Source organism: Mauremys reevesii, linkage group 7 (genome assembly GCF_016161935.1).
Source record: "Mauremys reevesii isolate NIE-2019 linkage group 7, ASM1616193v1, whole genome shotgun sequence".
Lineage (NCBI taxonomy): Eukaryota > Metazoa > Chordata > Testudines > Geoemydidae > Mauremys > Mauremys reevesii.
Window position 1 is genome coordinate 20,817,633 of NC_052629.1, and position 13,548 is coordinate 20,831,180.

General features: G+C 43.8%; 1 protein-coding gene across 2 annotated transcripts in view; it reads left to right on the plus strand.

Moving 5' to 3' along the window:
• The window catches only part of ZRANB1 (zinc finger RANBP2-type containing 1), a 69,224-nt gene that overhangs the window by 35,916 nt on the left and 19,760 nt on the right, over positions 1-13,548 (plus strand). For both annotated transcript variants that reach the window (XM_039482487.1, XM_039482488.1), the window contains 4 exons: positions 4,566-4,753; positions 6,677-6,830; positions 8,722-8,793; positions 10,025-10,223. In XM_039482487.1, coding sequence (XP_039338421.1) covers positions 4,566-4,753; positions 6,677-6,830; positions 8,722-8,793; positions 10,025-10,223 — 613 coding nt within the window. The remainder of the gene's footprint in view (positions 1-4,565; positions 4,754-6,676; positions 6,831-8,721; positions 8,794-10,024; positions 10,224-13,548) is intronic.

Here is a 13,548-nt window from a genome sequence, read left to right on the forward strand (position 1 = left end):
CATGAAATTTCAGATGTAAGCATCTGAAATTGGCCAACTTAAAAAACTCTGGCCATGAAATTTACCCAAATGGACTGTGAATTTGGTAGGGCCCTATATAATAGATGTTCTCTGTGACTTGTAAGTCATTAGAGACTTGTGATGTAGAGCATACATAGGTCTGTAAGGATAGTCTTGTAAGGATGGTATAATTGAGATGAACAGGCTACCAAGGGAATTGATGCCTTTCTAGAAGTCATGATTTAGCCGTACAAAATTATTGGGTTCTGTACAGGGTAACTGGTTTAACTTAATGGCCTGTGCTATACAGGAGGTCTGACTGGAGGACCTTATGATCCCTTCTGAGCTTAAACTCTGTGAATATGTAGTATCTTGTCACTATTTATAGCAAGGGCGGTCAAACTTTTTAGCCTGAGGGCCACATCAGGTTTCAGAAATTGTATGGCGGGCGACTTAGGGGAGGCTGTCTCTCGCCAAACAGCCAGGTTTGGCCCGGTCCCCGCCCCCATCTGACCTCCTCCCCTGCTTCTCTCCCCCTGATGTGCTCCACTCCTGCCCCATCCAACCTCCCACCATTCCCTGATCGCCCCCTTGGGACCCATGCCACTGACTGCCCCCTGCCGCCCCATCCAACCCCTCCTCTCCTTCCTGACTGCGCCCCCGTTCCCTGCCCTCTGACCACCCCAACCCCTATCCACACCCCTGCCCCCTGACCACCACCCCGACTTCACCCACCCTCTATCCAACGCTCCCTGCCCCCTTACCGTGCTGCCTGGAGCACAGGTGGCTGGCGGCGCTATAGCTGCGCCGCCTAGTGCACCAGGACAGGCAGCCATGCCACCCAACTGGAACCAGCCATGCCACAACGCAGCACAGAGCATCAGGTCGTGCAGCGCAGCTGCAGAGCCACGGCCTGGCAAGAGCTCGCAGCCCTGGCACCCAGAGCATTGTGCTGGCAGCGTATTGAGCTGAGGCTGTGGGAGAGGTGGAACAGCAGGGGAGGAGCCAGGGGCTAGTCTCCCGGGCCAAGGGCTCAGGGGCTGGGCAGGAGGCTCCCGCAGGCCGGATGTGGCCCATGGGCTGTAGTTTGCCCACATTTGATTTATAGGTAGGGCAGGTAGCGTTACCTATAAACAAGGTTGCCCAACACTTTCCCTGTTTTGGGTTGCCTGCTTCCTGCTGATTTGTTTTTGGAAAATTTCAACCAAAGTGTTTCAGCTGTTTCTCAGATCAAGGCTAGGGGAAAATTGTTTTGTGAGAAATTTCAGTGCCCTCCTTCTTTGGAGTAGGGACTTGGAAATTTGGCAGAGGGCAGCTTTTGTGTCAGGAAACATGCCTTTTGCTGTTAGGTGAAAATCTACCCAAATTTGGCTCGGTTGAAACCTTTTGGAAAAACTGCAGTTTGCACGTGGTCAGTAGAGACTTGCTAGGTCTTTGTAGCTCAAATCTCCAGAGTCCACTGCTCTGACATGTTCCAACCTGGTACTGAGCAGGACTTTTTCCTCAGTTGCCGCTCTGGGCTGTTGTGTGCTGGGCACTGTACTGAGCAGGGAGCCTTTCTATCCTTTGCCTTTCTCTGCTGATGCCCAAGCAGTGTGAAGGAGGAAGCTACCTGATTTGAATGCAGAGGGAACAAGAACCAGACGGGTGTGTGTGTGTGTTGAGTAGATTAAGACAAGGAGCCTAGGGCTAGGGAGAGATTGAGAGTTGAGGTAGGGGAGAGATTAGGGCTCGCTGGGCAGAGACTGGGAACCAGTGGTATGGGGTGGGCAGGGAGAGGGGAGAGAAATCTGAGGAGCAGCCAAGGGATGTGCAGTGTTAGTAAAGAGAATGGAGCAAGGAGTTCAGAGTGGGGGTGGGGAATGCAGATGCCCAGGGAGGGAGGTAGATTTGGGCTATGTCTAAACTGCAAAGAAAAAACAAGGGCACTGAGTCTCAATGCTTGGGTCAGTTGATTTGGGCTTATGGAGTTTGGGCTGTGGGGCTGAAAACAGCCATGTAAATGTACTTGGAGCCCTTCAGGCAATTCAAGCAATAATTAAGCTAATTGTCATCTATTCAAAGGGTGAGGCACAGCAACTTCCTTAAGTAGGTGAAGCATTTTCTCTGTATAAAAATGAGAACACAGCCCTATTTAACATGGTATTGCTATCTGCATAAGTACAGAAACCCTGAACTTGGAAAGCTTTTAGTTTAAGTCCTTGCCTAAACTGGGGTCTTGTCTATGCACAGTCTTACACCTGATTAACAAAGTGTTTTTAATCCAATTTAGTTGGAATTCAAGTTTGTGTGTTTACATTCTTATTTTAAAGTGCTTTCTTTCAGTTTAGCTTTTTCCTATTTAAAAGAAAAAAAATTAATCTACAGCAAAAAAAACAAACAAACAAAAAAAACCACAAACCCACTCTAAGAACTTTATACACAAAATTATCTTGTTTTTACCATGCCATTATAATTAAAGCAGTTCAGCCCCCACCAGTGTGGACACAGCTTTGCTGATATAAAGATACTGATATCAATGTAGTTATTCTCATACATTTAGGAAAATCTATTGATATTGGATACCTTTGTATACATAGCTGTTGACACTAGAAGTTGTACCCATTTTAATTATTTTGGTTAAACACCCACCCCACCCCAGACCAAAACAGTTAAATTGGTACAAAACCAGTGTGTAGGCCAGGTGTTAAGGTTAGAACATATTGGCTAATTGGCTGCTGACACAATTTTCAACGTTATGTTGATTGTTGAAAAATATGCTAGTGAGGTGTCCGCACTAATGCTCTGAGTGTTGCTGACATTAGTGGGAAATGTTTTGATAGTTCAATATAAACAAGACCTACGCCCCAAAAGAGGTCTTCTATTGAAACCAGGGAAGGCCAGACTTGACGTACATGATAGGGTTTTTTGTTTTGTTTTTGTAACTTTATAACTGTCAGGTTATCTTTATATATCATAGAAGGGGGAGAGGGAGAAAGGCAGTAGCTTAACTTAAAACAAATTAAACTCCTGTGCAGGTCGCCTTTTTAAAAATGTTAAGCATAGGCATTTTCAGCCCAAAGAAATAATATGAACACATGGAAAAAGGGTTGTTGAAATGAAAGTTGGACCATATCCTTAACCATAGCAATGTTTGCCTGCAATTGCTGTGATTCATATCTTATTTATCACTTCCAAAGACACTTTTTAGAAGCTGCTGCATGACTTGTCTCTGCTGGCTTTGCAGTAGCAGTTAAGTAAGGCTCATTCACAGAGTTGTGCTGACATTATTTAAAGATTGTAAATAATTTAAGTGGCCCCTCCCTGCACTTCCTAGCTGTTTACCACTACCTCTTCACATGGAACTAACACCTGGGAGCCGCAGGGAGGGGCTGCTGAGGGTGGGCCCTGAACCTTTTACCCCCCCCCCCCCCCCCCCCCCACACACACACACACACACTCAGCAGGTTACCAGTTGTCTCTGGCAGAAGCTCCTAACCCCACTGCAGGGTAAGGATGTAAATACCATTTAAGAAGTTAACCATTTAAACGGTTAAATATTCCATTTAAACAGTTTACCAATGAAGGAGCTGATCCGGCTGGCTAGGGATGGGGCCAGTGGGGCTGGCACAGCCTGGGTGGGGGTTAATGATTAAGGCGGGTTAATCTTTTTACATCCCTACTTCAGGGCAGAAGCCCCAAGTTCTGCTTTCCCCCCCTCCCCCACGCGCAATAGGTTGAGGGGAGGGACCGGATGTGTGGGGCTCTGAGAGTCACACTTTAAGTGTAAAAGAGCTGTATGGGGGCTCAACCACCGCTGGTATATACGGAAACAGACAAATGCATTTCTTTTCATCTTGGTTACTGACAGGTGCCACCGGTTTAAAAAGGGAATATTGGTGTTTAGAAAGACTACTTGTAAGCACAGAATAAATATTTTATACAAATACTTTACATGACAGTTGATCAAGGAGTTACAGTAAGTATTATCTATGACCTAAGTATTAGAAAGGCAATTCCACATTAAATTTTTCTTCCATCTTATCTTGTATATTAGGATGGAATGTCAATGCCACATTACATTTTCTTTGTACAAGAGTATTTTCTGTGATAAATGGCAAGATTTAAAAAGTTGTGTTTGAAGGGATTTGTCAAAACAAACTTTTGCATACAGTATACAGAGTATACTGATTTTTGACAGGCTTTAAGATAAACTGCAGGCAAAGTTGTCAAAATAGAATTTTATGATGAGTGGCCACTTTCATCATCCATAATAAGATGTAAGGGCTATGTACTATATTTAAACCAAGTGTGTCATCTGATGGTCCACAACACCAAGCTTTACTTGGATCACAGGCTCCTACTCTGACTTGGTGTCCTAGCATATGCTTGCTGGAGCATGGAACTGGTCTGGTGGGTAAGGTCAGTGCAAGACTGCAGAACACTTCAAAACAGCTGTGAGCAATTTTGCTTTTGTTAAAGACTGGAGTCCAACGGGCATAGGGAAAGTGTGAAATAGGGTAGTTTGATCCAGAATCATAACTTCATTTTATATGATAATGATAATGTGCTTTGTGTGTCTTCAGGAGTTGTAGAAGGTGATTTAGCTGCTGTTGAAGCATATAAGTCATCAGGAGGAGATATTGCACGCCAGCTTACAGCAGATGAAGTACGCCTGCTAAATCGCCCTTCTGCTTTTGATGTGGGATACACACTTGTACATCTGGCTATACGTTTTCAAAGGCAGAATATGCTAGCAATTTTGCTTACAGAGGTGAGTTACTTTGGCCCTTGTTTAGATCAAATAAAGTTTTTACGTAACCTTACCACATTTTGCAATCATTGCAGTGCGACTTTCTTTGCTAGGTGATGGAGACAGACAAATGCATGAGTAGCATCTTTGTGCCTTTTTTTTTTCTTTTTTCCCCTTTTCAGCAGTAGTTCTCTTAAAACAGCAAGACTGTCATATCCACATATCTGACAAGAAACTTTAAGATATAAGCAGTCTGGTCATACTTCCTGACCTTATTGCAGTGGAAGTAAACTACTTTGCTGCCTCCTGTGCTTTTGGCTGGGGGAGAGGAACTGCCACTAGAGCAAAACACTTACAAACACTTGCTGTATCTGAGTGTGCTGAGGAGTTGCAGCAGCCTTTGCTCCACAGTGCACACAGCACAGCGGGGGTGGCACATGGCAGGAGCAGGTATGCAGCTGCAACTGTGCCAACTCCACAGGCAGGAAGGGGAGAAATGACTCGACAGGTAGAGGGCAGCAGTGTTGTGGGTGACTCTGGTTTGGTGGAAAGGGTTGCGGGTGGATTGGAGAACAACTTGCTTCACTTGGTTAGGTGTTCTTCGGTCCAAGTTGGACCTAAAAATTAGGCCTGAACAGACAGGGCAGATGGGTCAGATGATACGTAAAGTTCACCTAGAGGCACCCTTGTGTACTTTCAAAACTACCTCCTTTCAGGGAAGAATTACTCAACAGAGCCTCAGTTCACTCCCCTTCTTGCTTAGAGCTGAATCAGGAATCCACGCAACTTTTAAAGGACAATTTAATGAGAAAAATTACTCTTACCGCAGGGTTGGAGGATTGACTTTCCCAAGGAAGCTAGTGTGTGGGAGAAGGGGGATGAGATGCACATAATGTATCTAAAGCCTGGGGGTGAGGAACAAAGCAGCAGAAGAAACGACTAGTGGGAAATTTTGTGCAGTTAGTACATGCAACTGCACATTTAAGTGATGAAGGACGCGTATGTAACTGGTTTGATGGATAGATTTAAAACAAAGTTAGCTTCACTGAAAAATCCTGTATTTTTGATTTTGTCAGTAGCAATTTTTACCTGCAATAGTTGTGAAAATGTGTACGGAACCCTAGCAAATAGTAGTAATACTGTTCCCTAGGTTTGTCAGAATGACCCCTTTAAAATGCATGTCTTTCAAATATTTTAAAATATCTCCATTGTGTAGTCCAGATGTGTACCTGATGTTAATATTTGACTTTTTTCCTGCCATTGATGGCCAGAATCCTTCAGAATATTGTGGTCCATGTAAAGAGTCATTTCCCCACTTATTAGACTTCTGGCAAGTGGGAGGTAAGAAATGGGAAGTATTCAGTATGGGGTATAGAATTCCATGTAATATAATGAAGCAAAGAAGAAATTTACATGAGGATACTAAATTGTAATCCGTGCCCATCCATAACATCAGGCTTTTTCCTTTTGTCACCATGTGGCCTCAGTGGTTCGAGTTTGGATCAGCATTTTATGAACTATCATTTTGTTTGCTTCTGTTATCTGATTCCACCCCACCCCATCAGCCATCTGTTCAATTTCATTTTTTGCTGGAAGCAAGGCTGTTATGTGGTGGTCAATTTAGTGCCTGTTAGCTTCATAATGAGTAAACGATATTTGCATTCACTCCATTTGTGATAGCTGTTGACTTATTTGTAATGTCTTTGAGGAGATTCATATTTACACTCATTTGTGACCACCTTGCATCTGTCTTGATGGGATCACTTTTTCCCTCAGAGTTGTGTTTATTCCAGATTCCTTTTTTATAAACAACTTTAAATACTTACTCTATCCCTCTTTTCCTCAAAATGTTTTCTATGAAATGTTATCTAAAGCCTAACGCTTCTTACTATTTTTGGTTAAATATAAATAGCTATCAGGAGAAATAAGTCTGTTATATTACAGGTATCACAACATGCGGCAAAGTGCATTCCAGCAATGGTGTGTCCAGAGCTTACAGAACAAATCCGGCGTGAAATTGCTGCGTCTCTTCATCAACGAAAGGGAGATTTTGCTTGCTATTTTTTAACTGACCTCGTAACATTTACATTACCTGCAGGTAATTATGAAATGCTCCTCACTTTGTTAATGATGCCTCTGTTACTTTAATTGTGTATGAAACTACAAACTACCGTGACCCTGGATTATGAAAGTGCAGAGGACATGCTTCCAGGTCTGGCTGTCCGCTCACCTAAAAATGCTCTTGATACAGTAAAAGCTTTGTTATTTGGCATGTTTCGTGAATGGGGGGTGGTGGTTTAGTCAAAAATTCTGGTTAACTAAGAGTTATACTTACCGAGGGAGGGAGTTTAGGTGTGGTAGGGAGACTCGGGGAAGGGGGTTGGGACACGGGAAGGGTTTTGGGGTGCCGCATCCAGGCAGTGCTCACTTCGGATGGCTACCCGCAAGCGTCGACATGCCCCTGCAGTTCCTAGGCAGAGGTGCACCAGGCAGCTTTGCACACTGCTTCCACCTGCAGGAGCTGCGGAGCCAGTGCTCAGGGTAGGGCCGGGGCAGCACACAGAGCCCCCGTGACCGTTCTTCTGCCTATGAGCAGCGGGGACATGTCACCGCTTCTGGGGAGCCACGCAGAGCCAAGTAGGGAGCCTGTTGGCCCCGCACCAACCGGACTTTTAATGGCTTGGTGAATGGTGCTGACTGGAGCTGCCAGGGTCCCTTTTTGACTGGGTTTTCTGGTCTGGACACCTGGCAACCCTAATGAAGATTTGTATTGGGAGAGATCAGAAATGGTGGTTTCTAGAGCTTTCCGGTTGGTAAACTGCCAGATAACACAGCCTTTACTTTAATATGCTTATCTGTCTAGAATTCCCTCTTCTGAATCCTTGTGAGGAAAACTGTATAGTGACTTTTTCTGTTCCATTTTGTGTTCAGTCATTTAAGCTATTTTTTCCAACAATAGGTAAACAGTGGCTGTAGTGCACTATGACCATAAGTAGGGGTCCACTGTACTCCTATCTCACAACAACAGAATTGTTCCCCACTGCAAAAAGTAGCATTTATGGCTACTTCATTTGTTCTGATTCAGTGGGTCATGTAATGTGAAGCAGACAATCTGATAGTGTCGTGTTGCTAAAGATTTTTAAAAATAACTTTCCTTTAATGTTTTTTTTGGGAGGCGTAGGAGGGTTCGGGGAAAGTACAACTGAATGTTTTCACAGTGCGAAATGAATATGCAGAGCCCACTGGAACAGAACAGGTTGCCTATTTCCAAAAGTGAAAATAGTTTCTGAAACTCATTTTATTATAAAATTCCAGTTTTGAGGAGTGTAATTATGTAATTTGCCCTTATTTATCTCAGTTGAAGTATATTTGGTGTGCTCCAAACTTCGTACATCAATGTTTTATCACATCATAGGATAAGAAAATTTGTCCCATAAAACAACCATTTGCCTTACCACAGAATACAATCATTTTTGCTGCAGAAGTAGGCCTTCCTAAAGGCCGTGGGCCCTTCCTAAAGGGTATGCAGGCAAGTAACAGCGTGTTGGACTTGGTGTCCATGGTATTAGAAAAACAACTTTCCATTTACCATCTGCACTAGAGCAAGGTTTTCCTAAGACTGATACGGAAAAACTCTTCTTCTCTACTTATTTCTTGCTTTCTCATCTGGTTCCCTACTTCACTGATTCCACTGGAGGAGATCTTTGGAGATCCTACAGGCGTCCAGAAATCCTGTGTGTCAGGTCCCTTAGTGCTTTGAACGCCATGACAAGCCAGCATAAAGGATTTTTAGCTTAGTCTGGGATCTGGAGCTTTGGGCCACACATGGCTGAATGGAAAATAGCAAAGCCTTGTTAAGGAATTAGTGGTTAAGGAGGGTGAACAGTAAGAATCAGCTAATCAATAACTACACACATTCCATATATCAGTACGCCTCCATTTTTAAATGTGTTGGTGTTAAGCAATTTTATTCATTGTTCTTTTTCCAGATATTGAAGACTTACCACAAACAGTCCAAGAGAAGTTATTTGATGAAGTACTTGATAGGGATGTTCAGAAAGGTAAGTACTTCTCTAGAGAGAGTGTGTTATTGCTAGAGCCCTGCAAATCCGTGGCTATCCACTTTATCTGTGGTCCATTTTTGTGGATATCAGTGCGGATGTGGATACGAATTTTGTATCTGTGCAGGGCTCTGGAGCTGTAGCACAGACTCACCAGGGCAAGTGGAGAGACTCAAGCTTCCCACAGCTGCCAGCATGGCTCTCACCGACCTGGCACCACAGCCCGGCCGTGATAAGGGGCGGGCAGCTGTGGGGAGTCATGGCGGATCCTCCACCTGCCCTGGGCCAGGTGGGGAGAGGCAAGCAGCCCCCGGCCTGAGTCCCTGCCCCCCCCAGGCAGTGCATCCAGGGCAGGTGGAGGGTTTACCACGGCTCCCCATAAGTGCCAGTTTGGCTCGTCTCATGGCCCGGGCTCCCCAGCTGGGCTCCGTACTGGCCTGGCCGGGGGGAAGGGGAGTGGGGCCTTGGGGAGGAAAAAGAGGGGAAGGGGCAGGGGTTTTCCCCTGTGAAAAGCGGACAAGCGAGCCGAGCCGCCCCCTCCCCCAGTGCCCATGGCTGTGCTGTGACCTGTGGAGCTGTTTAGAGCCTTGCAAATCTGCGGATACACATTTTTTTTGTATCTGCGCAGGGCCCTAGTTATTACAACTAAGCCCTAAAGTCTTGCTATCTGCAATTAAAGCGATATTTTATTTAATTTGAAATAATACATAAATTCTATATTTAAAGCAAAATTTGATGCTGGATAGGTTGGTATTTGCAGGCAAATTTCTACCTTTTTAATATAAAGATTAGAGATTTGACTTTAACACTAGGAGTACTTCTGAAGGGACAGAAAGAAAGTGCGCTGTGGTGCTGGTAAAATTTGTGAAACCTATGAATTTGTTAGTCTAAAAACTTCTGAAGGTCATGAGCTCTTCAATGCTCTCTCTCTATCTCTCCTGTGTTTAAGTAAAACTGGTGAACAATCTTTCCACTTGAGTAGCTCTCTTGAAACAAATTATGGTTTTTAAGTTGAATGTCTGCTTTTTTTTAATCCACAATGTTTAGTTCAGGGAGCTCAGCTCTACCCTGTTTAGTGCATCTGTTTTTGTAATGTTAAGGTGAATAGATATATGTAAATTGTTGATTGTATAGTATTTTCTGATAACCAGTTTACCTGTAATATAGATTTTCATGTTGAAAAGAGTCTAATTGCAAGTAACATTTACATAGGATTTTTCTTGTATTGTAGAACTAGAAGAGGAATCTCCCATTATAAACTGGTCTTTGGAATTGGGTACGCGTTTGGATAGTAGACTATATGCACTTTGGAATCGGACTGCAGGGGACTGCCTGCTTGATTCAGTACTACAAGCTACTTGGGGCATTTATGACAAGGATTCGGTGCTACGGAAAGCTCTCCATGACAGTTTACATGACTGTTCACATTGGTAAGCTGGTAAATTTCTCATGTTAAGTTCAGGAATATTTTTCCAGTAGCATCGATTGTAATATAGTGATGAACTCGTGGATTTATATTTAATTATGTGGAATAAAAGGGATGAATTACAGCACAGTTGAAATGTGTTTAGTTTATCTTTAAAAACAACCCCCCTCCCAAAAAATAAATAAACCAAAAACGTGTATATTGTGTAAGTCAATTGTATTACCAAATAAAATTCTTATTTTCAGTGCTTTAAATTCCACACAATGTCCTTACCACGAGCTATAGTATGTCGATTACTGTAGCTTTCACATTGTGAAGTGTAGTGAGCTTGTTCTGGACCCGTATGTGCTAGTTCTTTATATAGTAACTAAACTTTTAAGTAACTTAGTTTTTAGCGTGTGGAAAATATATGTTAAAATAACATCAGGTTGCAAAGTCAAGAACTCAAAAGTTAGGAAATGTGAGAATTAAAGTTGCTTGTGTAACCTTAACTTGTCCCTTTTGTGCCATATGCATTATGATAGTCACGTTTTCCCCATCTCATTCAGTGCATGGAATGGACCATGTTCACTGGATGAGGAGCTCTTCAATATGTTTTCTCTTCATTGTTCCACATCTGGCCTCATGCTTGCCTTACTGCACAGTATTCAAACCCTGCTCTGAAAACAGAATTATTTATGTCCTCATGGGCTTTTCTGTGGGGTGTATCACTATAAAATCTGAGCTTTTGTTCAACAAATGTTAATGAACTTATTTTCATAGCACCACTGTGAGGCCACAAAGTTGGTGTTAGTTCCATTTTACAAATAGGGAGCTAAGGCACAGAGAAATTAAGGTAAAAGTATCCATCATTCTAACTGCCCAATTTGAAACACTCAAGACTTGATTTTGCAGAGTACTTAGTATTGTAATAGCATTGCATATGTTCGAAGTCCCGCTCCCATTGACTTCAGTTGTAGCTGTGAATGTTCAGCACTTATGCAAATCAGATCCCAGATATCTCAGATTTGGCACCCACAAAAAATGTGGTCATGTAACCAAAGACTGTATCATAATATATATGCTCACAAGGGGGCCAAATTAAGGTTGCATGGAAAACCTTATTAATTCTGGCACTTCCTAACTTTTTTAAGAACCTAGGAAATTACGGTTTTAAAAACACCCTACATGAAAAAGATTAAGGTTGCGAACTGAAAAGACAAATTCCATCATATGGTATTCTGTTGACACCCACCTGGTTCATCATCAGGGTTGGGACCTTTAGATCCAACATACTGACTTCTGCCATTTGAGCTAATGGAGAAACTGATAGCAGTAGTAGGTTTTCATCTTCTGTGGGCCAGCAGTAGAGGAGGAATTGGATACTTTGCCAGTGGATTTTACAGATATTTGCTGACCGCACAGAAGTGGTGAGACTAGGGAATCAAGGGTTCCATTCCAGTCTCTGGAGAGGGGAATAGTCTCTAGTGGGCACAAACTCTTGCCTGTTTTCCCCACAGGCTTGACCCTTCTGTCGTGTCTCTTCTCTGCCCCTCCAGTCTTGTGGCTAGCCTCCTTGCCCAGCATTCTGAGTCTGTCCGCCTGTCTCTTCCCCCCCAGTTCCTTGTCCAATCTCACTGGCCTCTTTGTCCAGTCTCTTTCCATCCATGGCCGCATGGTCTGTCTCTTTCCCAGCCTATCTTTGTCCCTACACCTGCTTTTTTAGCTGTCCAGTCTCTTTCCATCACTCCCCATTTCCCACCTCGGCTCCCACTCTTCTTGCCCAGCCAATTCCAGTTTCCCTCTCCCCCCTCGGCTCCCAGTTTTGTTCAGTCATTGTCTGTAACCTCTTCCTGGTCCCAGGTTACTCCATGGGGTCGTGGTCTTGCCTGATTCAAATACAGAAGGGACAACTTTCTTCTGCATGCTGCTTGGGTGCTAGCAGGGGTACAATTGAGAGAAAAGGGGAGACAGCGTCCCTTCTTTCCATTCTGGTGCCTGGGCACTACTTGCAGGAGCCAAGAGCTGCAATTTCAGGGAAAGGCCTCCTTAGCCTCTGTCTGAAGCATTCCCAATGTGCGCAGTCTTCAGAATGGCTGTGAAACTGGAGCTAATATCTGGTGAGAACGGATGAACCGTAGTGGGTTTTTTTGTTTGTTTTTGTTTTTCCCCCTGCCAATGGCTTGTAACTTACCCAAATTTGGCTGGATTTTCATGGGAGCAGCACAAGGTACATCTACTCCTTGGAGGAATCCTGCACCAAAAAATAAAAAATTCTGTGCACAATATTTTAAAAATCTGCAAAATTCTGCGTATTTTATTTGTCAAAATAACAATATAATCATGCCATTTTCAGTTATTTTGGTAATTTATTTCAAAATACCTGTCAACAAGTATATTTAACAAAACAGACAAGAATAAAGATTCAGGAAATGTTTTTGACAAATTCCTTACTAGACATATTAATACAGAACTTTGAGTAATAGTGCATTTAAATTATAATATAGAAACATATTTCCCACACCCCTCACAAGCAGTGCAAAGGCTTGGAGTCAGGGTAACTGGGAGTGAACCTGGAGGAGTTGTTGGCTGGGTGTGGGTGGGAGAAGTATGGAAAAGGTTTTTCAGGGCAGGAGGGAGGAATTGTCAGGGAGTTTGGAGACCCTGGCTGGGAGAGACTGGAGGTCAATCAGTCAGGCACATCTTCACCCGACCCAATGTGTCCCTGCATACCCTCCCCCTGTGTGCACCCCCGCTCCCATTCAGCTCTTGCTTCGCTCTGTCTCCCCACTAGCCCTTCTGAACTCCAGCAGCCCTGTGTGACCCAGTCTGTCCCCCTCTCCCCCATATCCTGTGCCTCCTTGCCCTGTGAGGAATGTAGCTTCTTCTCACTCTCCCGATCGGTTGCTGATTGCTACAGCAAGTGAGACGCCTGCCTCTGTTCTGGTGCCCCAGGTTGGCAAAAGGCGTAACTGCGGAGCCTCTCTGGCAGAATGTGTTTCCTGTGGAGGTTTAAAAAAAAAAAAAAAAACTGTGGGGAAACATTAATTCTGTGCATGTGCCGTGGTGCAGAATTCCCCCAGGAGTAACATCCCTGACACCAAGACCATCCCTGCCAAATTTCAAATCCTTGCTCCAAAGCAGGGGAGCACTAGATCTTCTCAGAGAAAAGGTTGCCAGAATTTTTTAACATGGCAAAACAATGTATTTTTCCCTAGCCTCATTTTTAGAAATGGCTAAACTGTTTTTAGCCAACATTTTCCAAACAAATTCAACAAGAGGACAATGTTCCTGGCCACCCTGAGGCACTCTGGTTTGCGCATAACGATGTTGAAGACTTCTCTTCCCCC